The following is a 24,223-nucleotide window of genomic DNA, read 5'->3' as shown; positions in this document are numbered from 1 at the left end:
ATGTCGTGATACTTACGCTCATTCTTCAACTTAGGGAAATAATAATAACTAACACAGTTAGTGCCTCACTCCGTATTGGCATTGTTCTACGTGGTTTGCGTATGTTAATTCAGTGCTCCTTGCTAGGTATTATTTTTCTCCCATTTTTCATAGAAGGAGAGTGAGACACGGAAGTTAAGTAACTCAGCCAAGGTTGTTGGCTAGTAAATGGTAGAGCTGGGATTCGAACCCCAGCAGTCTGGTTCCATGGTCTTCTAACCACAGTGCTGATGTGTGAAGAGCCTGCTTTCATGACCCCAGACTATTATAAATTTCTCTGCTCACAGATGTGGTAGGTTAAAATTGACCAGTGCCCTATAAAATCCTTCTTAAAGTTCCAAGAAGAACCTAGACTGACCTGTGCTGAAGCTTCTCGCTCTTGACTCTTGAGAACATTGTAGAACTGAGGTACCAAGGTATTTCTGTGGCCTTAAACTTGACTTGAGAAATGTTTAGAACCATGTTCCTGACTACATTAAACTTTATTAAAAACTTAGATCTTCAGCATCATAATTTAATTTGGGGCTTTGCAACTTAGAATTTAAAAAATCATGGTCTCTCATCAAACCAAGGAAGCAGGTGGAGATCAGACTTGGCAAGAGTTATTCCCCGGCCTCCTCCTGGTCCCCAGGTCTCAGTTCCCGTCTGTAAAATAAATGTGCCAGGCACTGTTCCAGATGTCTTCCCAGGCCTTCTTCTGCTTGACCGTTTCCCAAAGATCTTGTTTGCCGTTTCCCTTTATGCCCCTGTACCCAGCTGTGCGGGCTAATCCTGAGTACTCTTGTACCTACACTTATGTCTCTTACTTGGAATACCTTTCTTTGCCATCTCCTGTTCAATGCTGCCCATCCTTTCAGCTCTGTCTCAAAAATGTCATTTGGCTCCTGCCGTGCCTTACGCTCCCACCACATTTCTTCTTACCATTCCTGCTCCATGTGTTAATCATAGAAGGGTATCTTTGATGAACTTCCTGAAGTTAAGGACCATGAATCTTTGCATTTCCTCTGGTGCAGGTGCATGGTAGATATTTGTTGAATTATATTATTCCTCACTAGCAGGAGGTTCCTTTCATGGAAATTTATAGAGCCGGGTTTCTGTTAGAAATAGTGTTGTCCTCAGTTAGTGAACTGCGGGTGTTACTCTGTATGTGACTGGTTATCCATGTCCTTGAAACAAGCAGAGGCGATGGTGATGCAGGGGCGGGAGGTGTATGAAGATAGGATGGGTGCACTGGCTCTGTCAGGTGAGCCAGAGTCTCTTTCCTGGGGAGAGTCACCTTTGAGCTAGGTCTTGATAGGTACGTGCATCGATGTGCACCAGAGAACCAGACTCTCTCACAGACATGGGAGGGAACCTGCTGTGTTGGTAAAACGCCCAGCAGCTCTCTGTGACTACAGGGTCAGTGAGGTCACACTGAGGAATCTGGGTTGATCCTGTAGGTATAGGGGAGCCATTGAAGGTTTTTAAGCAGAGTAGTGATGTTCACGTTTATGTTTTAAATAGTTCACTATTGACAGATAGTACACTAAAATAGTAATTTGTTACTGCTATGTGGAGGATTATAGCTTTAAAATTTTGTGTGCTTTCCCAAATTTTAAAATTGTCTTCAATGAGTGCATATTCCTTTAATTAGGAAAAGCATAGAGTTGGGTTCTTTCCAATATTGCCTCTGGTGGTGGAGTGAAAGGTAGACTGGAGAAGAGGAAACCAGTTTGAAGGGTGTGGGGAGGATAATGAATTTAGTTTTTGAGGCATTGAAAGTTAAAGCTTCTTGTTTTATCTGCTACGTTGGTTAGATTGAGGGTTCCCTTCTGGGCTGGAATTTAAATCCACTCAGATTTAGTAATAAAATAGCATTCAGTGTTATTGTTCCTCTTTCTGAAATAATCTCATGCTTAGTACAACTCATTTACAAAATTTTCATGGACACAAGGGGGCAGCCTTGCTGTTCTTTTCACCTGTGGACCGCGGATCCATTTATGGCTGACCTTGCACTCCTTTCTTCTGAACCTCTTGGACTTTTAACGCAGTACCTCAATTGACAGAAGGCGAGTGCTCCTTTGAAAACCTTGAAATGCTACTCATGTGCCCATAGATGTGCTTCTGGGCCTGCACTGGGGTTTCCAAGTGTCTTTTATTAGGAGGGAAAGGAACTGACTTCTTAGGATAACCATAAAAATGACTCTCTGTTTTAGGCGTAGAGAAAGAGATGTGCCAGAAGATGGAAAAAGATGGACCCGCCGTGCCTGTAAGTTCCTACATCGGGGTTGGGGGGGTGGGTAAGTGGAGCTCCATTTATTCAGTATTTGTTTTGAAGCATTAAATTAAATAAATTCTAGTCGGTGTTTGGTGATGGGGATGAAATACAAATAAAACACAGTTTCTTCACTTGAGGAGCTCCTGTTCTATCCTGAGACATCCGATACGGTAGCTACGTGCCTGCTGAGCACTTGAGCTGTAGTCTGAATTGAAGTGTCCTGTAAGTGTAAAGTGCAACCAGTTTTTGAAGACTAGGGACAAACAAAAGGAAAATAAAATGTTTCTAACTTTTCATATCAATTAATGTTAAGATGGTAATATTTTGGATATATTGGGTTGACTATGTTATTAAAATTAATTTCACCTGTTTCTTTATACTTTTTTAATGTGGCTACTGAAAATCTTGAAATTACGGATGGCTTGCATTATATTTCTTTTGAACACCACTGGTTGCAGATACAAATGGAAACCTGTGATACCCTGTGGTGAATGTTGTAACAGAACGTGTTCCAGGGGCTGTGGGAGCCAGAGCTGACCGGCTGCTTGGCAGGTGTCAGGATGGCTGAATTTGAGCTAATTAAGAGCAAATCTTTTTTTGAACTTTAGATTACAAAAATATACAAAGAATTCCCGTAAATCTTTCATCCCTGCTCCTCAAATGTTAACATTTTATGCAATCACAGTACAGTTAGCAAAATCAACACTGATACAGTATTATTGTCTAATCTATAAACTGTTCATTTTATCAGTTCTCCCAGTAACGTCCTTCTTCTGGTGCAGGATCCCACATTGTATTTAATTGTCATGTCCTTAGACTCCTTTAATCTGTGACGGTTCCTCGGTCTTTGTCTCTCCTGACCTTGACCCTTTTGAAGAGTATTGGTCAGTTGTTTTGTAGAATGTCTTTCAATTTGGTTTTGTCCGGTGTTTCCTCATGATTAAGTTCAGTTTAATAGATTTAGGCATGAATATGAGAGAAGTGACATTGTAGATATCATTAAAGTTGGGGTGACTTTGATCACTTGGTTAAGGTGGTGTCTGCTGGTTCCTCCAGTTGAACTAAGTTTTTTAAAGGGAGAATGGGATTTGCCAGGCAGTTAAGGCAAGAAAGCCTGTTCCAGGCAGGAGAGTTGGCCTGTGCAAAGGCAGGGAGTGAGAAAAAGCATGCACATTATTGTAGGTATTAGTAATCTCACGTGGTTGGAGGATACTGTGGGTGAGGCCCAGATCACCCCCTCCACAGTGTGCCATAGTCATTGTGCCAGCAGATGTGGGATTCATGGTGGAAGCAGTAGATAACCATTGTGGGGTTCTAAGTAGGGAGCATCATGATCAGTAAAAGTTCAAAGGATGGGATGGAGGCTGAGAGAGATTTACAGGTAGAACCATCACTGCTTGGTGACCTTGGGGACGTACATGGTAGCTGGGGCGGTGATGGTGAGGGGAGGTTGACGAAGGCCGCTCAAGGTTTCTTCCTTGAATATCCAAGTGGTCAGTGTTGCTATGAACCTGCCCCAGTGGGACCTCATTTCAACAGATGGCACCACTGTCCACCTAGTTGTCTGAGCCACAACCCTGGAGTCATCTTCTGCGACTCTTTCCTCCTTATTCCTACGAGCAAGATCTGTGGTTTCACTGTCCAGAAACCATAGATTGTAAATCCATCTACTTTTTTCAAGCCCACGACCACCAGTCTTTTAAAATAAGCTGGCGATTTCCCAACCACTCTTCCTGTTCCCAGGTTTATTCTCTCATCCTTTTACATAAGCCAGGGTAACGTTTTAAAACACAAAACTAACCTTGTTACTCTTTGCGTAAGCCTCCTCATCAGCTCTCCTTGTCTTAGGAGAAGTTCAGACTCTTCCTGTGACCAGCGAGGCTTTCTGTGGTGGGACTCTGCCTCCCTCTCCAGTGTCAGCTGTCTCCTCCCTCCCTCGCACATCTGACACTTGCCCAACCGAATGGAGTTCCCTCCAGTTCTGTGAACCCAGCCCTTTGAGTCACTTCCCCGCTCTCCCTGCCTTTCTTAGAAAACCAAAGCTTGGTGAAGGTGAGGACCGTGCCTGTCTTGTTCGCTGCTGTGCCTCAGCACCTGCCACAGTAAACGCTGCTGATCATGGGAGTCAGCAAATGGGGAATGCAGGAGGAGGAGCAGGATCGTGGAAGTGTGTTTTTAGATAGGTGGCTTTGAGACTTCTGTGGGACCAGTTTCTAAATCATTATATGCAGCAGGCGGTTGTAAGTACACAGTGTGAGCTTTAATAGATTTGAGGGCCCTTAGGACCCAGGGGATAATTGAAGCTACCGTAGGATTAGATGAAGTTGTGATGGAAACATTCTTTACTTTGATCCACAGTAAAAATTTTGACTAATAAATATCCATGACACGTCACAACATATGTATTTATATATTTATAGAACAAATTGCGCCAAATAGTTTTTACATTTCTTCATGTGATTCACTCTATTTTCAGTTCTATTTCTTACTTTTGGTGAGGAAGATTGTCCCTGAGCTAACATCCATGCCAGTCTTCCTCTTTTCTATGTGGGACACTGCTGCAGCCTGGCTTGATGAGCAGTGTGTGGGTCCGTGCACGGGATCTGACGCTGCAAACCTCAGGCGCCAAAGTAGGGCGCACAAACTTCACCACCATGCCACTGGGCTGGCCCCTCTATTTCATTTTTTTAATGCAGATTATTTGTCCCACTAAATTGTTTTCAGGACTCCCTGTTAGGGTGTGACCCATGATATTTCCCCAGAGGACGCAGAATGAGCAAACGCGAAGGTGCATGGTGGAGGAGGAGCTGTGGAAGCACAAGCAGGAGGAAGCTGTGCACATAGGATTCAGGAGCACTGGCCTTCACAAGTGACAGGCACAAGCACAGGCGCTGTCTCCTCACACGTTCCTGACATTTGTTTCTGGGCAGATCACTCTTGTGGGAGCCCCGTCATCTGATCCCAGCTCAGTCCCTCATGGGCTCACGCCTGGGTTTCCTCAGCGGTGAGAGGGGTGCTGCCATCCCCACCTGTGGGAGGCTGGAAACAAAACAGCCTGGCTGTGCGCTGGGGAGACCCGTTCCTTCTGAAGTTTTCCAAGCACTTTCTGGTATTTTCAGTGTGTGAAAGTAGCAGCAGGATGCTGGAAGAAGGCTGTGCCCAGTGGACCAGGCGTTGGTCCGCGTGGCTGCAGGATTAGGTGATTCACCCAGTCCTCAAAACAAACTGGTTACGTTTCCAGATTCACAGCTTATTCATCCCTAGAATTAGCAGCACATATCTGCCTCGTGGAGTGGGTGTGAGGCCCAGAGGCAATAATATCAGGGAAGAGGAACTGTGAAGTGCTGGGCCAGTGTGAGGTGGGGTGACGTTGAGAGGAAAAGGGTGGGAGAGAGAGAGAGAAAGGAAAGTGGGGAATGCTTGTCTCTGGAGGCAGCTGCTGAACAACGTATCATATGTTGTGATCTTTGAAAAGTAACTCCAGTTGAACTTCCAAAGATAAATTAATTTCTGTTTCTTTAGAATATTGAATAAACGTTGCATAAAGATATTGCAAGATTCAAAATGTGGAATACAGAAAACTGTGTAATCTAGCACTTAGTTTTTAAGCCTCTCTGTGCTTCAAGTGCATCCCTGTAGCAGGCTCATGCCCAGTGGTAGGTGGTGGCCCAGGCAAGATAACTAAGGCCAGAGCAGGGTAGGAAGTGGGTATTAAGTCTCATCGTGCTTTTCACCTGTTGGTCTGCAGCAGTTTTCACTTAGGAGTCAATTTATTTTTTAAGACGTCTTCAGCTTTCTAAACATTGAGTTCATCTGGCTTTTCCAAGCATGTCTCAGTGAGAGAGAAGAGAAGGGGGTGGTCCTGCCCCAGTGAGTTCAAGGACAAATGAGATGAGCACAGTCAGCATGTTGTGACAGGTCTCCCACCGCAAGGACGTCAGCAAGAAGAATTACTTTGTGGCATCTGTGCTTGCTGTAAATTTGCAACCAGGACTCCATTGAGTTCCACTGTCTGTTGTTGGCCCTCAGTTGCCAGTGCTTTGTGGGACAAGGAGAAGGATTAGGGGACATGAAATGGGGGACCCTTTTGGAAGGGTGTGATTGATCAATTTAGCATCTTTATTAAACACATACTAGATTGCCCAGCCTAGAAGGAGACTGTCGGACCAACCTTTTATGAAGGTGGATTCTTTAGGCTTTCTACAGTGTTCAGTAAACAACTTAAAGGACTAAGGAATGTAGCATGTTAAATCCTAGGGGAAGAGATCACCAAAATAGGCCATGGCGTAAATTCCTGCCCTTACCACCTTGTAAGTGTTGCATTTTGAGCCATGAGGCTTGTGGCATTTGTCCAGCAGAGCGCGGTGGCCAGGAGGGAGCCCCCGGCTGCAGAGCCCGCTCAGCTGGATTAACATTACATGGATTACATGTTCGCCAGCATCTGAGGTCTGACCTTCCACCTCTGACTCAGAACGCTGCTTCTTCTGGCCCCACATGTGTTAGCATTAAGTTGTTAAACAGGGCGCAGACTGACTGCATTTATCCCCTCAACAAGTGGAAGTGATGCTGAGCTCTAGACTAGACGTTGATATTTTGCTTACTAAGAAAACTTTTGACTTATTTCCTAAATTCTTGCTAACATGAGGGTCTTGGGCGGCACAAGCGGGCTGCTTCCTGGAGTTGACTCGACTTGGGTATTCTGACTTAGAGTCATAAAAACTCACGAAGACTGGGTTTGAAATGTATTAAATTAGAATCAGAAATGTAACAACAAGGTGAACCAATGTGTGGGCTTGACCTAGTGCGTTGTCTCCCCGTAGACGGGTTAGACAGGAAGCAAGATGTTGAGAAAATTTCTTGATGAGAAACGGCACGGGAAGTTAGTGGGCTGACTCAGATGTCCAGGGTGTACTGGTTATCTACAACAAACATTTATTTTCTCATCGTTTCTGGGTCAGGAATCCTGGGACAGCTCTGCTGGGTGCCTCTGACTCAGCGTCTCCCACAGGCTGCGAGCAAGGTATTGACCAGGGCTGTGGTCTCCTCCAGGCTCTGCGTGGGGTGGGGCCCGCTCCAAACTCACCTGCGTGGCTGTTGGCAAGTCTCAGGTCCTCAATAACTGTTGGCAGAGACAGCAGTTCCTTGTCACATGGGTCTCTTCATGGAGCTTCTCACAGCGTGGAAGCTGGAGTCTTTGTCAGCTAGTCTCAGCAGTGACATCCCATGACTTTACCGTATTCTGTTCTTTAGAAGCGAGTCATTAGGGCCAGCTCGCACTGAGGGGGAAGGGACTACAGGAGAGGATTAGTACCAGGAGGTGGGGGTCACCGGGGGCCATGTTAGAGGCTGCCCGCAAGTGGCTTCTGGCTCTAGTGACGGATCTATTCCAAGATAGAATGTTTCATGGGGCACCTTGGACTTCTGTCAGCATGGTGGGCCGCCCTCCCCAAATGCTGCTGGAAATGGCACTGCCAGCTTGTGGCTTCTGAGTTCCCCTTTCTGTGGCCTCTGCAGGGGTTTGTGTATTGGGCTCTTGGATGAGGTCTGTGAAGCTGTATTGCAAAAATTGTGTGTGTGTGTTTTAGCATTTTCTAGAGAGAGGGTGAGTCTGTAACACCCTGAGAAGCTTAAAAACCGCTGGTCTAAGTTGACCTTGGGACTTTCCCTTCAGTCTTGGTTCCAACAAGATATCAGAGAACTGATTAATTATAATCAATAACTAACTGATCAGTTATACTGTCATTTAAGATTATTAAAATACTCCCTAACTCTAACCCTAATCCTAAAAAAAAATTATTCCCAGGTCACTTTGGCTGGCATTTTACATGTTATTAGATCAGCTTCTTTCCCATTTATCCAAAAAGTTTACTTATATAGGTGGGAGGAAGTAGCCCAAAAAATGTCTTTTAGGAAGGAAAATAGCATGCAGTCCCTGTTCTTATGAAAACAAAATACTAACCAAATGTGGTTTTCTGGAACTTGAGTTTATGATAAATGCAAGCTGGCACAGCAGAAGGTGACGTGCTGCCAGAAGGGAACTGAAAACGGCAAGGAAGAGCCACAAAATAGAAGCCCGGGCACAGACCTTGACTTTCATGTGGCGGGTCTGTGGAGGAACAAATCACGGTGTGCACCTGACAGATCGCTGGGTTACCACACAGCATCCCTGCAGGGCAGCTAAGTTCCTGGTGGCCCTGAGTCATCCATGGGTGGGGCTCAGAGTTCACATATATTTGCCATTTCTACTGCCTTAGGCCTGAAAGTTAGTAGTGCATTTTAGAAACATTTTCATTCAAAGCGGCTAAGAAAATACACACAAAGCATCAGTACTTAAAAGAGTTGACACTTTTTTTGAAACTTATTCACATGGAACACATCCAAATGAGACATTGACCATGGGTGCTTTTCTCTTTTATGTATGTGACTCTTTGGTGACTGACCACTATGATAATTACACTTTCTCCTTTTTGCATAGGAAGAAAACTCTAGGCTCTATTACACAGGAGCTAAGACCACCCCACCCCCAATACTCATTAGAATAGTTTATCCTTTCGATAACACTGTTACTAGATTCGGTTTTTTTAAAGTTTTCCTCTGCTGCTTTTTTTCCTTGAAATATATTTTAGAAGGATGCGATCAGTTTAGTAATGAGGTGGTTATTGAAGGATATTTGGGTTAAGAAGCTGGAGACTGGTGTTTTAACTGGAACCTCTCCCCCAGGGACTGTTGGAGTCCCCCGTGGAGAAGGCCCCTGTGTCGGTGGCCTGTGGAGGTGAGAGCCCGCTGGATGGCATCTGCCTCAGTGAATCAGATAAGACAGCCGTGCTCACCCTGATACGAGAAGAGGTAAAGGCTTTCTTGTTCTGTCTGCCTATCACTCCATTTCTTTGTAACGCCCACGTGCCAGTGGCCAGATTCCATCTCTGTTGGCTTGAGTTCTCCCCGGCAGGAAGTTCTTATTTCCTGTAGCCTGTTTAGTTTGTAAAAAGGGCTCCCTGTAAAACTCCACATTGGTGCTGGAGTCCTGACGTTCTGTACCCAGAGAAAAAAGCTGACGCTTTGAAATATCCTTGAGAGTTTTGTACACTTGCTTATCTTTCAGCCTTGAAGTTTTAAATATCACATTTTGCCAACTTTACCCACGTAGGTAACTAAATCAGTGCCTTCATTTTACAGAGGATATATGCTCATGCCTAAAAATTCCTTAAATTCTAGACTTGCAATAATAGAAAATTGTTTCCTGCCTTCGTCTGCCCTTTAATTAAATAGTTCAACTCTTGATTTCCTGTAGTGTGTCTCTTGAGCAGCCTCTGTTCAAAATAGGTCACTGCCAGGCCTTTCCTGGGCGATGGGGAAAATGTGAAAGACAGTGCTATGCACAGTTCCTCAGTTACCACCCTCTCGCTGTGTTCTGTGCTCTGTTTTACGTGTTTGGTTTGTGTGTTTCTTGATGACTCCACCCCTTTTTTTTTTTAAGAAGGTAATTCCCTTGATGTAGCAGTTTTATTTTTATAATATGATGACAGTAGTTAACTACCTCTGAGGTCGGTCTTTTAAAGCTTTTAAAAAGTAGCATTAGGTTGGTAATGAGGGATGTGAGCTAGTCCTGTTGTCAGACTGGGGAGCAGAGGTAAGGAGGTCCGCCAGAATCCTGTGAATGAGAAAACTGGCCTCATCTTCTTCCCGAGAGTTAAGCTGTAAGATGGCCACCTAGTGGAGCAAAGCCAAGATGTCCCTAGTCACCTGAGGCAGACAGCTGGCTTCTAGGATCTTGAGATCCTGATTAAAGGCACCAAAATAAAGAATGTACCAATGAGAAAGAGAGAAGCACAGAGGAGAATAATAAAATGGGAACAGTGGATCCCCTCGGAGCCCCACCCAGGGCAAAGGGAGTTTGAGGCAGTAAATTCAGAGTATTTTTTTCCAGTTGGCAAGGGCATCCCAAACAGGGATGTGGGTTCTGGTCTGACTAACGAGATCCTGCCTGTAATGAGACCCAGGCATCTGGCTGGAGGCATTGAACTTCTGGGCCCCTCGTTCTGGCTCCCTTCTTATCAAGCAGCTGGAAATCTCTGTCAAAAGAGAATATGCTGGTCATGCCAACTTCTAGCGCTCTCATCTTGTGGCAGTTTCATTTTGTGTCCTAAGTAAGGTTGGTGCCCTGGCATCCACTGTGATTAAGGTGAGTTTACAGGACAGATGGCTCTGCTCTTGGTGCCCTGTCCCAGTCAGGGTTCTGGGCCCACCGAGCTGAGAGCCAGACCCTGGACTGAGGGAAGATTTAGAGAGGTTGTAAGTACCACTTGGAATTTCCCTGGGAGATCTCCTGCTCACCTGTACTCTGGTGGCCACGCTCCGGTGTGCTATGTGGCTGAGAGCACATTTTTCCAAATGCTTATGATATTATATATGGATGTTGAGGTTTTATATTCCTAACGTAGATTGAATGTCTTGGGATGGACCTGGCTATGTGTTGTTTTAGCTCTCTGATCTTAAATTCAAACTGTAATAGATTGAGTAGATAAAAACAAGCTTTATCTCTATTATAATCTAGATAATCACTAAAGAAATTGAAGCAAATGAATGGAAGAAAAAATACGAAGAAACTCGACAAGAAGTCTTGGAGATGAGGTTAGGCGGGAGGTTTGGGGGTGGGGTTGGGTACCATTCTACTTTGTTAGATTTAATACAGATGAAGCAATGAACGTATCTGTTTACCACAGAGCCAGCTGTTGAGAACTTAGGGTTTTGCTATCTGCACTTAATTTGTGATTGATAATGTCATTGCATGAGTATTGCTGACCTGTTACCCTGTTCAAATACTGTAGCTTATTTCACCTTGTTCAGAACATTACAAGTAAGCAGAACCCACGTAATTCTTGTCGTTTGAAAAGACCTAAATTTGTGCAAAAATACATGTTTAAAATACAGAGTAATAAGATTTATTGACATGATTATGGAGGCATTATAATTCCTAATGCTTTTCTAAAATTATACATGGTCGCTTCAAATTTCATAACCACGAAATAGATTCTAAAAAGCATATTATTAAGAAACAAAATTGATCGACTTTAAATTGAAATCTTTTTATTTTTGCTGCTCACTCTCTAGGGTTAGGCACGGTGAAGTAACTAAAGATGGTATCAAAGAAGAGGAGAAAAAAAGAATAAATAAAGAATGTGCTGTTTGGTCAGCACTTGAATGATTAAGAAGCATTTTAAATATGTTCGCTCTATCTTGTGGCTCTTGTATTTGGGTTTTTTTGAGCATTTAATGGGTGTAAGGCACCGTGCTGGGTGTGGTAGAGAGGAAGGGACAGCTCCTGCCCTTAGAGAGCTCACAGGAGCCACCATGAGAAACTTGGATGCAGGGTCACCGTAATGGGCACAACCAGCGAGGGGCGGGGGAGCCAGCATTTCTCGCTGAGGGGTCACAGGATGGAGCTCTGTGACTGGACGGGGTAAGGAAAACATTATTGCAGTTCGCTAAAAGAATAATACGACAAGGTGGTCTTTAAAGTCTTTGACTACCTGAAATACTTTTGGAATTAGGACAATAAAATAAAACTTGTAACTGAATCAGAGGAGACAGACTGCCTGCAAGGGTGGGTTGGGGCCAGGGGGACCAGGACTCAGGTCAGATCCTTCAGAGGAGCCCCAGCAGCACCATGAACTTGTTTTGTAGAAGATTGATTTGTCTAGGCAGAATCAATCTGTTGCCTTGAGGTCGTTCACAGAGGTGCAAAGAAAAAGTGAGGGCAGTTTTTTCTGTAAATAGAGTGAAAGGCTTGTTAAACATAAAATCTTAAGGAAAACCTTTTTGAATGTTAACAAGTCTTACATCCATGTAAAAAAAAAATGAGAGCCCCAAAGCAGACAAGTGGGTTATGTAAATTTTTCAGTATATGTTAATGTGTTTGATTATTTGGGGCAGCATTTCTCCAACATCTATTGTCTGAAAATCCTCTTCTGATAATAATTTTTTTTTTTTAAGGAAAATTGTGGCTGAATATGAAAAGACCATTGCCCAAATGATTGGTAAGGAAATTGTTTCCTAAGGTATGAGCCTAGGATCCATAGATGGTTTTCAAATCAGAATACAGGCCTCAGTTTGTGCATCGCGTAGATACAGTTGATTCTCGTTATTTGCAGTAGTTCTGTTATGTAAAGACGCCACAGACGCTGAGTTAGCGAACACAGAACCACTGCTCCTAGGGAAAATACAGCGAGCCTCTGGTCACAGCTTTTCTGTCAGTACATGGCCTTGTCTTACGTGTGTTTCTGTTTAAAGACGTCTTATTGAACGTGTGTGGTTGCTTCATTAACAGTGAACTCATGGCCAACAGTGCTATAGCTCGTGCCTGAACCAAGCTTGTCTCACACATGTTATTCCTCCTGGAAGACATCCCAGCCTTCTGGCTCTTAGGACGCTAGACAGCACTGCAGCACTAAGCTTGGGGGCCATTTTAAACAATGAAGTCACCAGCAGAAAGCACAAAAATGCAAAAAATGTGGCTCTAAATGGACTGTGGAAAGGATGCTTGTTTACATTATGAAACAAGAAGGCAGAGCATCCCCTTGTTCAGCCTCAGCTGAGGGCAGCACATGCCAGGTGACTCCGATCTTTTGCCGTTTTGCGCATGTCTGTGAATGCCCAGCAGTATTTTTTTTGAGGTTGCAAATAAATTTTAGCAAGTGGGCAGATTCACACATACGGAATCTGCGAATAATAAGGATCAACTGTAGTTAGGTTCGTTTTGGAAGAGAGCAAACTCTTGAGTTCTGTGCATAGCCCTCCACCCAGTACCCCGAGTGTTGATGGCCCAGCCACATCGTGAACACCCCCTGGGGGGCGTGTCTTTGTTGTGGGGCAGTGTCCTTAGCCCACTGCAATTGGGCTTGCCCTGTATTGGACCGACTGGGCCTTTACAAGACGACAGCGGTTGATCCTCCTGTGTTGCGTTTAGAGCCTCTCGTAGGCAATATTGTAGGACCGACTGCCTAAATCGCGGTCTGGTCTCCCTGCACAGAAGCAGTGGAGCGACAGCTTCTGTCCATGTCCCCTCTGCCTTCCCAGCACAGGGCCGTGGCCCAGCTGTTCCTCTGTGTGCAGTATTCTTCTCCTGCCAGCTTCTTGGCTCCGCCCTCAGTCCTTCTGGGCCTCTGCTCACATCTCTTCTCTGAGAGAGGCTGCTCTGTATGAAAAAGGAACCCCTGGCCCCTCTCTCCCTGCTTCGTTCCCCCCCCCGCCCCCCACCCATGACTTATCACTTACGTCTGCCCCCACTGGAATGCAAGTCCTTGAGAGTGGGAGCTTTGTTCCGTCCACTGCTGCTGCCCCCCACGCCCCCCTGCCCAGCACTGCTGAGCCCCTGGAGGGCAGCTGCTAACCATTTGCTGGATGGATATGTCGTGCTTTTGATTGTGATTCACAGAAGATGAACAGAGGACAAGTATGACCTCTCAGAAAAGCTTCCAGCAACTGACCATGGAGAAGGAGCAGGCCCTGGCTGACCTGAACTCTGTGGAAAGGTCTCTTTCTGATCTCTTCCGGAGATACGAGAACCTGAAGGGCGTTCTGGAAGGGTTCAAGAAGGTAGTGTGTCCTTTTCCTTCTATCTCCTTGCTAGTGTGTCTTCTTGGTAAGGAATCTTCAAAGGTGTATGCCAGAGGTGTGGGTAGCCTTTTCAGTAGGGACTCAGGGTCTCTCTCAGCCTTCTATCTTCTGTCGCAGTGAAGTCTTTTCCCCCCTTTTTTCTTTCTGGGGTTGTTCAGGCATCTGGCCCACAGGGTGGCGTGTTTTGGTCATTCCTTTCCTGGCTCAGGCCAGTAAATCCTGGACACAGAGTGTGGCACGGAGTGTAAGAACTGTGGAGCCCTCAGACCTTAGGATTATTCTAGAAATGCTCTTTTTCATTATTCACCAATTTAATATTAGTAAAAGTAAAAAGGATTCTGGCCAAGGCACTGAAAAATTCAGGCTGTGTATTCTAGAAGAAAGTAAGTGTAAAGTTTCAAATTTAGATGCACATTGATTTAATTTAGTTGCATACCATCAATAAGACACATTTATAGCAGTGAACATTCTTTGTTTTCATATTAAAATAAAAATAAGATTGGCCAATTTATCTAAAATGGGAATCAGGTTGCCATTCAGTTTTTAAAAACTGCCCTCCTAAAGTAGGCGTGTTGGTGTAACTGAGCCTTACTGTATGATTTGAAAATTAATACATGAAGAAATTATCTAGAATGTCTTCAATGAGAATTACTTGTGCCTGTTTCAGATTACCATGGAGTGTAATGTGAAGTCATCTGAATTGTTTTCTCATTTTTTAAAAAAATGAAAACTCTGATACATGGTATATGTTATTAGTAGAAAAAAAACAAAATGACCTGTTTCTTTTATTTTAAATTGTCACTTTGGAACAGAATGAAGAAGCCCTGAAAAAGTGTGCTCAGGATTACTTAGCCAGAGTTAAACAAGAGGAACAGCGATATCAGGCGCTGAAAATCCACGCGGAAGAGAAACTAGACAAGTAAGAGCTTGCACATGAGAATCTCACTTTTCTTGATGCTGTCAGAAGGTTGATGGAGGCAAGAAAAAAATCGCCGTTTTGCAACTCCAGTTTGCTTCTGTGTGTGTGTGTGTCTGTGTCTGTGTGTGCGCGCCCGCTTTATTGAATTTTTTGAATAGGTAGAATCTTCACATGGTTCAGAAATTTAAAAGATACACCGTCTGTCCTTCCACCCCATCCCCCATCCCCCGCCACCCGGGGTTCCTGCCTCTCTCCTCACCTGAGTAATTGCTATGCCTTTATCCTTCCAGATGTACTTTTTCCCCTTTCTTTTTGCCCCAGCTTTGTTGAGATATAATTGACATGTAACATTGTGTCAGTTTGAGGCGTGTGAGTGTTGACTTGATGCGTTTACCTGTGGCACCACTAAAGCCTTAGCTAACACCTGCATCAGGGCACATGATTACCTTTCTTTTTTACGGGGTGAGAATTTCCTTTTTTGTACAGATGATCACATACCTCGCTTTTTTCACTTAGCAGTATATTTTGGAAATCTTTCCGTCTCAATCCATGAAGAGCTTCCTTATTTTTTTAATAGCAATATGCTATTCCATTGTTGGAATGTGTTATTTAGTTAACCAGTCCCCTCCTGTTGGACATTGAGGTTATTTAAAATCTGCTACAAACAATGCTGCGATAAGTAACCTTGCATGCATGTGAGTTATCTGTGTGATAGAAAAGGAATTGCTGGGCCAAAGAATGTATGAGTTTATAGTTATGATACGTATTGTCAGATTGCCCTCATTAGACTTTTATCCATTTACATCCCTACATAATGTATGAGAGCATCTCTTTTTCCTATGGCTTTGCCAACAGATCACATTTTTGGTTTCCTGCAAATCTCATAGGTGAAAGATGGTGTTTCAATTTACTTGTTTCGTTTTTGGTAAGGAACAGAGCATTTACTTTATTTGATGTAGTTTTGATTTGTGTTTATCTTATGACTGAAATTGAACATATTTTAGCAGCCGACTGTAAGTGTATTTGCTTTACTGTGAATAACTCTATTCTTTGCATGGTTTTCTATTATCAGTTTATATATTTTGTACGTAAATATGTTTATGTATTAAGGATGCCAGCCCTTTGTAATATGAGTTGTGAATAACTTTTCCAGTTTGTCATTTATCTTTTGGCTCTGCCTGTGCTGTTTCTGATATGCAGAAATTTATTTTTATGTGATGAAATTTATTGGTCATTTCTTTTACAGCTTCTGGATTTCCTGTTATAGTAAGAAAGATGGTCCCTGTGCCGAATATAAAATATTCTTCCTTATTTTCCTTCTAATCCTTTTATGCCTTAATTTTTTTAATCTTTAAATCTGACACATTTGGAATTTGTGCTGGGGAGTAGTGTGAAGGATGCATCCAACTTTAATTTTTAAGTAGAAAGTAGTCCATACCTGCGCGTTTTGCTGTCTTGTCTTCCTGTTTGTAAAACCTTTTAAGTTCTGCCTTTCCCATTCCCACCCCCAGAGGTACTGCTATTAAAGGTTTATTATGAGTCCTTCCAGTCTTTTCTCTGTGCTTTTACAAATACTACCCAAAATGTTTTTGGACTCTTTTTTTAATAATATTGGAGTCAAATAATGCAAGTTTCCTTTTTCACTTAATAGTATGTCATGGCCATTTTCCATGTCAGAACATATGGTTCACTCTAGTGATTTTTATGAGGTATAGGACTATTACATTCCTTTATTGAGGGGCGTTTAAATAGTTTCACCCTCTTTTCCATGCAGACAGCACTGCGGTGAGCGTCCTTGTGCACTCACCGTTGTGCCGGGGGGTGTTGCTGTGGCTGGATCCCTAGAGGGGAGCTGCTGGCTCAGAGGGCGGATGCACGTTAAACTGTAGTAGTTACCACCACCTCGCCCTCCACAAAGAGTTTTCATTCCCCCATCAGCACCTGAGCCTGTCTCTTTCCTGGCATCTAGGCCAGAATGAGACAAGATCATCCTTATTCATTTTTGCCAATCTGATAAATTTTATCATTTTAATTTGCATGCCTCTGATTACTAGTGACTTTTTAGCATTCTTTCATCAGTTAATTGGCTGTTTATCAACTGACATTCATGGCTTTTTTAAATTTCCTTTTGCATCTCATTATTAAAGTCACTTTTAGGTCTGTGTCTCATAGATGTCATTGGTAAGTGTCCTGACTCTTTAGCTGTGACAGTCCCACAGATAATCCTGTCTGCTCTTGTACTGGTTAAAAAAATCCGAGATTGTTGTAGAAACTGTCATGTGATTCCATTTTCTAGTGACATATGAATTTTGAAGGGCACTGTGAACTTTGAGATTAATTCTACCATCGGTTAGCACCGTGGAAATTTCCTTAGCAATTGTGTATAAACTGAATTTTTATAAATTACAATTGAATTATTTAGGTCACCGATTGCTGTTTTTTCCTCTTATTTGTGAAGTCAGTTCTGTAGCTCTGTGTCTCACAGATGTCAGCGGTTAGTACCCTGACTCTTTAGCTGTGGCTGATGACTAACCATGTGCTTTTTGTCCCTTTGTTCTGCAAACAAAACACCATAAACAGAGCCAATGAAGAGATTGCTCAGGTTCGAACAAAAGCAAAGGCTGAGAGCGCAGCTCTCCACGCCGGACTCCGGAAGGAGCAGATGAGGGTGGAGTCCCTGGAAAGGGCCCTTCAGCAGAAGGTACAGAGGGGCGCGTGGTGGTTCCTCCTCGCAGTGGTAGCTTACAGTGGGTCTCGGTGACAGAGGCCTTGCCTTTTTGCTCAGACCCTTTACTCCAGCTCCTTTGTGAACTGATTCAGGTGGAGATGAAGCAAACCCTTCAACTCCCAGGCATATCAGTGGGGGCCAGCCCCAGGCAGGGGGCAGAGAGGGGGCTACATTCACTGAAGTTCAGGGCAGCATGCTGGTTGGGCTCTGAGGCGATCTTCTTTTCTTTGTTTTTGCTTTTTATGTAGTATGTGAAGTCATGTTCCCCTTTCATTGCAGTTTTACCCTCCAAGGGACATTTGGACGTCTAGAGGTATATTTGGTTGTCATAACTGGGAGATGCTACTGGCGTCTGGTGGGTAGAGGCCAGAAATGCTGCTGAGCATTCCACAATGCAGGACAGCCCCCACAACAGAGACTGACCCCGCCCAAAATGTCAGTGGTGCCGTGGTTGAGAAACTCTGCTGTAGCTAAATAAAAACCAGTGTTAATGATGATGCCTATTGCTCACTACTCAGTGATTCTTAGACTTCATTTTTTGTACCCCTCTGGTGTTTTTCTGACTGTCTCCTATACGTACTCATGCCTATGGCATCCATTCAGCTAGGGCTGGGGTTTTTATCATGGTCCAATAACCCCTAAGACAGTGTTCCCTCAGATACTCAGACTCCAGAATCCCAGGTCCCTGGAGATGCTGATGCATCAAGTGAGGCTCGCCTACTTATGTTTTTAACAAGTACCCCAGGTAATTCTGTGATAACAAGAAAATTTGAGCACTAAGAGGTTCATGGACAAGCCGCAGAGAGCTGATGACTGCCCTCAGCCCCTACTCAATTCAAGCATAACCTTGTGAACACATGACCACTTTCCAGAGGAGGCTATAGCCCTCCTTTCTCTAAAGGGTCTCTACGTAAAAGAGTTAAGAACCACCGAGTTAGGATGTCTAGATAGAGTATAGCCAGTCTTGGGACTAGTTAGCTGTAATTGGCCTTCATCTCAGGACACAGCTGGCCTGCATAATCATACATCATTTGTCTTTCAGAACCAAGAAATCGAAGAACTGACGAAAATCTGTGATGAGCTGATTGCAAAGCTGGGAAAGACTGACTGAGTTCCCCCTGTTAGCTCAGCAGAGCTGCATCTGGCTGCTTCTCTCGTGACCACAATTATCTTGCCTTATCCAGGAATAATTTCCCCTTTGCAGAGAAAAAAAAAACCTTTAAAAAAAAGCACATGCCTACTGCTACCTGTCCCGCTTTGCTGCCAACGAAACAGCTCTGGAAGGAGCCCTGGAGTGTCGCACAGTCACGGAAGGAGCGGCGTCTGGCTGCCCTGGAGCCTCTCAGTTCTCCAGCAGTGGGTCCACTTAGACAGGCTGCTCAGTCTGGGTTTGTGGTTTCTCTATCTTTAGTTCGTTTTAGAGTCATCTTTGCTTTCCCGGGTGCGTTCAATTTGTGATTTTGTGTCTACTGTTTGGGATCATTTCCTGTCCACTGTGTGTCTGTTTGTGCTTATTTAATCTTTTAAAGTTAATTTCCATATTAGTGGCTTTACTTGAGGAGATAATTTGGCTTATTGTTACTTCCAGTTTATAAACAAGAAGGGACTCCGAGCGCACATTTTCACACACTCAGAGCGCACATTTTCACACACTCACACACACGCGTTTACATATGCTGCTGTTTTTGCCTTGAAGCGTAGTCAAATAAGAACTCTCTACAGAAGAGCATATTTCCATAAATGTAAAACCCTGTTTTGAAATAGAGTCCTGGCTCAGAATGCCACTTCAGCATTGGGAGGGTTGGAGATGTGAAGCCCCCAGCCCCTTGCCTGTTGTGACTCATAACCCAGCACTCAGGTTTCACATCTGGGGAGGAGGTTTTGCTGTGATGTTTTGTTGCCCTGGGATCTGAATGCTCCTCAGCCTTAATGAGTGGGGCCCTTTGGGGGAGTCTTAAGACCAAAAGTGTCTGCTTCCTGCGTGAACAGCAGCTGGGGAACCCCTCAAAGCTGGGGTTTGGCGGGTCTGTCCTAGAACCATTTAGTCTCCTCTGCTTCCGTTTGTCGCTACAAAATTAACATTTACTCTTTATTGTCTTTATTTGAAATGTGCAAGGGAAATCTACTTGTAAAAGGTTTAGATGACCTTCTCTGATTAAGAGGCAGGTGTAACCCCATTAGCAATTATACAGTGAAGAAACAGTTGGTTTTGGACAAGTGTGATACATTGTTCTTCAGATTTTTTCAAGGCAAAAAAAATCCTTTCAAACTTAAGATAGTAGAATTTTAAACACAATGGGCAGTAAGAAGCATGTGAACCACTCCGGAAATCAGCGCGTTTTGAATCTTTTTAAAACAAAGATCATTTGAATAGTGGAGGAGGGGCACGCAGGGAGCAGGCTCACACTCACAAAACCAAATTCCTCAAGCTCTTCCTGGACTCAGTTCAGAGTGGTGGGGCCATTAACCCTCCACTGGAAATTTTCCATGTAAGGTCAGTGAATTCCCTTCCATTTGACAGGCAAAACCAAATCCATGCAAGTGTTTTAAAGCACTCTTTTGTCTTAATCTTAACACCTTGAAAGTCTTCACCGTAATGTGCACTATATTCAGTACGTGTAAGTTTTCGTCCCATTCTCGTAAAACCATTGCATGATCCAGCTTCAGCAGTGAATCGTGCCTAGTGGAGAACCTCTGTAGATCTTTGCAAATGAATTCTTCCTTAGCAGTGTACTCTTCACAGGGTGCAATCTTTGGCCCCAGGCAGGTCAATAATGTCTTTTAAAGCCAGAAGTCACGTTTTACCAATATGCATTTATCATAATTGGTGCTTGGGCTGTATTTTAAAGCCTACTGTCTTAACATTTTGTACAAAAAAGGACAGAAATGATTTGTGGTTGAAGAAGTGACTTGACAATCATTTGGGCGTTGAAAGCAGTCGCTGTGGTCTCGTGTGAACGCTGTCCTGTAGTCACAGTGTCAGTGGAGGGCCAGTGTCTCCAGCTGGCGGAGCTGATTTCCTCTTTCAGTCTTCTGCTACGAGGGAAATTAACTTTGCATTTTGCAGACAGAAGCATTGCTAAACCTTTTTGCTGCTGTGTCTTGGTGACATGTCCGTGTTTTGCATTGATCTGTTTTAAGCATGAAAGGCTTATAGTGGTCTCCATTATAAATCCATAATCTTCTTTAGGCTTCTTGTGTATGAAAAGAGAAGTAGCTGTGTGTTAAAACAAGTGATGACAATCCGTCCCTCGCGCACTGGCGGAAGGGATCCCTTCAGAACTAGACCCTAGTGAGTGAAGTTGTTGCACAAAGGATAAGAAAGGGGCCCTGTTAAGTGATATTTGCCGCTGGCCTCTCAACCACGCCCGTGACCAGGAAATGTTCTCCCTTCTTAGTTAATGGGTGGATATTCCCCAACACGAATAAAAATGTAGCTTACAGCTGGCAAATTAAGAGAATGTACTGGGCGGTATGAAGTATGTTTGTTTATTTCTCTTTAAAAATAAGCCAAAAAACACCCCAAACTTTTAGACCTCTGGAGAGTAAGAATACAGCCCGGAGATGTGCTTCCCAACATGTCAGGGCCAAATTACTTGTTAGCTGGGCAAGAATAAACCCTGTTAGAGACATGGCGAGGGAAATGAGGGGCAGCTGCCGGCCCGGGTGTGGTTGGGGAGTGTTAGCTGATCTTGTTGAGGCTCTGGATCCAGAGCCCTGTCTTAAGGTTTTGACTTTGCCAAAGTGTAGATAGATAGTCTTTACCTAAAAGTATTTTAATTGGAGGGTTTAATGTAAGACAGAGCGACCAGTTTGTCACTTGGTTGGCTGGTCAGTTACTGTCAGACCTCTGGAGATTTACTTTATTTGGAGAAGCTCCTGGGAGCTGGTGACCTGCCCAAACCTTTTGTTCTGTAAAACTGTTCTGGAAATATTGAGAAGCCCAGTTTTCTCACGTGATCTCTAGCTTCTTCAGACCCGGCCCAAATTAGGAAGTGCAGACCACATGGTGGTGAGAAACTCTGAGGATCTGGCAGCCTTCCAGAATGATATGGGGTCAAAGGGAGGTTTACAGTTCGCTCGGGAGGACAGCTCAAGTCGAATTTCTTTTCCAGCCAGTTACCCTTTGTACCTGTGCCGCACTGTGCAGCTCTCACAAATGCTTAGATACTTGTTGAACAGCCCTGAATCCGTCCTGTTATAATGGGGAGTATAGACGGCCTCGAATATTCCTGGGCTGCCTGCAAGCACTCAGAGGGGAGCACTCACTCAAACCCCGTAACAAGGGGCTCTGTGGTGGCTCTCACGCGCAAAGGGGAGTTTTTAAAGGGCGAGCGCTGGAGAGTCATGTACACTAGTTGGAAGTGATTCAGCACATCCCTTTTTAGTGGAGTGAAAGCTCTGAGGCTCCCTTTTTATGTCCTTTTGGTCTCTCACTACCATTGGTAGCCATCTCATGAACTGGACCCCACTGCTGCCTCTGTAGCTTTGCAACCATGCAAGCTTGCTCTCGGACTTGGGTTTCTTACTTTATCCTCTTGTTGGGAAGAGAGAAACTAGGTGTTGAAAGAGTCAGTGACTGGGGCAAAGGATTTTAAAGTAAAGATGTATATATTCTGAAGAACTTAGAAGATAGCAGATTATTATTTGCTTATTAAAGAACAAATATAGTCTGGGAACCCCAGAAGGTCAAGCCAAAGGTCTAAGAAGTCATCTTCTTAAAGGATTTTATTAAAGAACTATTTTGGGGAGACATCTGTTCAAAAAGACTTTGCCTCCAGATTCTTGTGATTTTAAAAAAGCAATTTATTGCTCAAACCTTGAGTCTCCCAACTTGATATAATAGACACTTCTCTCTAAGGATCTCCTCTGGAAAATAATGTAAATGACAGCATTTCCAGCGAGGACCCATTCCTTAGTGCCCAGAGCTAGCCGTTCTGGAGACTAAAGATTGCACTTTTCGTAGTTCTTTTTGTCCAAATGCAATCCCATTTCTGTGCCTCTTAGCATGCAGTTAGATTTGGACAAACGAGATTCCTAAGGAATGACTTTATTAACTATAATATGGTTACAGCTATTACACATATATATATATTTTTCGGGTTGTAGTTCTAACGTGGAGGCGTGGCGCTGGCCTGTGGCGGTCTGCATAACGCTTTAACTCATTTGCAGGAGGCCAGGCGTGGAGCTGAGTGGAGCTTAAACCTTCCCTGTGTCGATTCTTCACTTTAGAACTGTAAAGATGCCACTTTCTCCTCCTCTGCCTTTTAGTGGTATCTAAAATAAATTCCAAAAAGTATCTCCTAGTCACATGGTTAACCGACATTCTGTGTTTATGAATAACTTTCAAGTGGACCTATGAAAACTTGAACTCTGGAAGCGCCGCCTGTGCAGACACAGGGCAGCCTGTGGGTTCCGCCCGCACAGCTCCAGGCGTGGGCCTTCTCCCCCAGTGCCGCGGGATCCAGGCATTTTCAAATCTCAGAGGCAGCGGTAAACTTTTCTGTGTTGCTGTTACAAGTGTGTGTTTGCCAGTAGATCCCATTCGTACTAATGTGCCAACAAGTGAACGCTAATTGCACATCTGCTTCCACTGTGTCCCCACGGGTGCCATGAAGTGTGTGAGGAGCCTCTTGCCTGGAGGAGTGGACGCTGCGTTGACTACTGCTGTCAGGATTGTGTTGTGTGGAATAATCATCTGCATAAATTTTATATGCACAGTAATTTCCCTTTTATATGTCAGGTAAATATTTGTAAAAGTTATACTCACACAAATGAAATTATTATAATGATTACTAATATATTTTTTCCATGTTTCATTGCCTGAATAAACACTGTTTACCACTGTTCTATTTGGGGTGTATGTTTTTTTTTTCCTGGTTAGAAGTCTTTTTATCCCCGAGAATGAAAATTTATGACAGCTTCGTCTTTATGAGCTCCATATTTCAGTTTGAAAATAGAAAAGACGACGTTTTCACCACACTCATTTTGTGGGAATTTATGCATTTGGTTGGGTGTGTAATTACAAACAAAACAAACTTTGGACCTCAGACCTTGCCATATAAATTTCTGTGCCTTTGCATCTGTGCAAACAGTCTTAATTGGGTGCCTCTTGATTTTGCTCAGAGACTGCTTGTCTGCCCTGGCATTTTCCGAGTCATAAGAACCCAAGTCACCCCAAGCTTTCTGACTCGTTGAAGGACACAGGATAAGGCAGAACTGTGTAAACATGGCAGGACGGCCCACAGAAAATAATTGACGTTTTACGTTTCTTCTAGGTTAATAGCAGGAAAAACTTTTTCAGTACTGGCCAGGCCAACTCGGTGCCTTGAGGGGTAGGGAACTGGGCAGGAAATTTCGTGAGTTTTACCACAGGAGAAGATAAATTAGGAGGCTAGTTAAGGCTCCATTTTACAACTTAGGTGGGGATCCACTGAGAAAAATCAGAGCACTGTCGCCTTCTTGGTACTCGCCGCATCTGAAGTGATTGTAGTCTATAAGGTTCCTGGAAAGAATCTTTCTCACCAGTGTGCTCCTGAACTGCCGGTGGGGCATCCTGCAGAATGACTACAGGAGGTCTCGGCACTGCCTTGTACTAAATGCTACAGACAGAAATTATCATTCTCTAAGAATTAGTAGCATGAATAAAGTGGAAATTACCTTT

The 24,223-nt window shown here is 43.8% G+C and overlaps 1 protein-coding gene across 32 annotated transcripts in view; it reads left to right on the top strand.

Annotated features, from left to right (window-relative positions):
• The window catches only part of TACC1 (transforming acidic coiled-coil containing protein 1), a 120,313-nt gene extending 96,902 nt beyond the window's left edge, over window positions 1-23,411 (top strand). For all 32 annotated transcript variants that reach the window (XM_070598839.1, XM_070598836.1, XM_070598833.1 and 29 more), the window contains 8 exons: window positions 2,235-2,287; window positions 9,017-9,142; window positions 10,851-10,927; window positions 12,290-12,333; window positions 13,731-13,891; window positions 14,725-14,831; window positions 17,412-17,532; window positions 18,602-23,411. In XM_070598839.1, the coding sequence (XP_070454940.1) occupies window positions 2,235-2,287; window positions 9,017-9,142; window positions 10,851-10,927; window positions 12,290-12,333; window positions 13,731-13,891; window positions 14,725-14,831; window positions 17,412-17,532; window positions 18,602-18,670 (758 nt within the window). In that variant the 3' untranslated portion in view covers window positions 18,671-23,411. The remainder of the gene's footprint in view (window positions 1-2,234; window positions 2,288-9,016; window positions 9,143-10,850; window positions 10,928-12,289; window positions 12,334-13,730; window positions 13,892-14,724; window positions 14,832-17,411; window positions 17,533-18,601) is intronic.
• Window positions 23,412-24,223: the final 812 nt, after the last annotated feature.

Source organism: Equus przewalskii, chromosome 28 (genome assembly GCF_037783145.1).
Source record: "Equus przewalskii isolate Varuska chromosome 28, EquPr2, whole genome shotgun sequence".
Classification (NCBI taxonomy): domain Eukaryota; kingdom Metazoa; phylum Chordata; class Mammalia; order Perissodactyla; family Equidae; genus Equus; species Equus przewalskii.
Note: the sequence above shows the minus strand (reverse complement) of the source record. Positions and strands in the feature narration are given on the sequence as shown.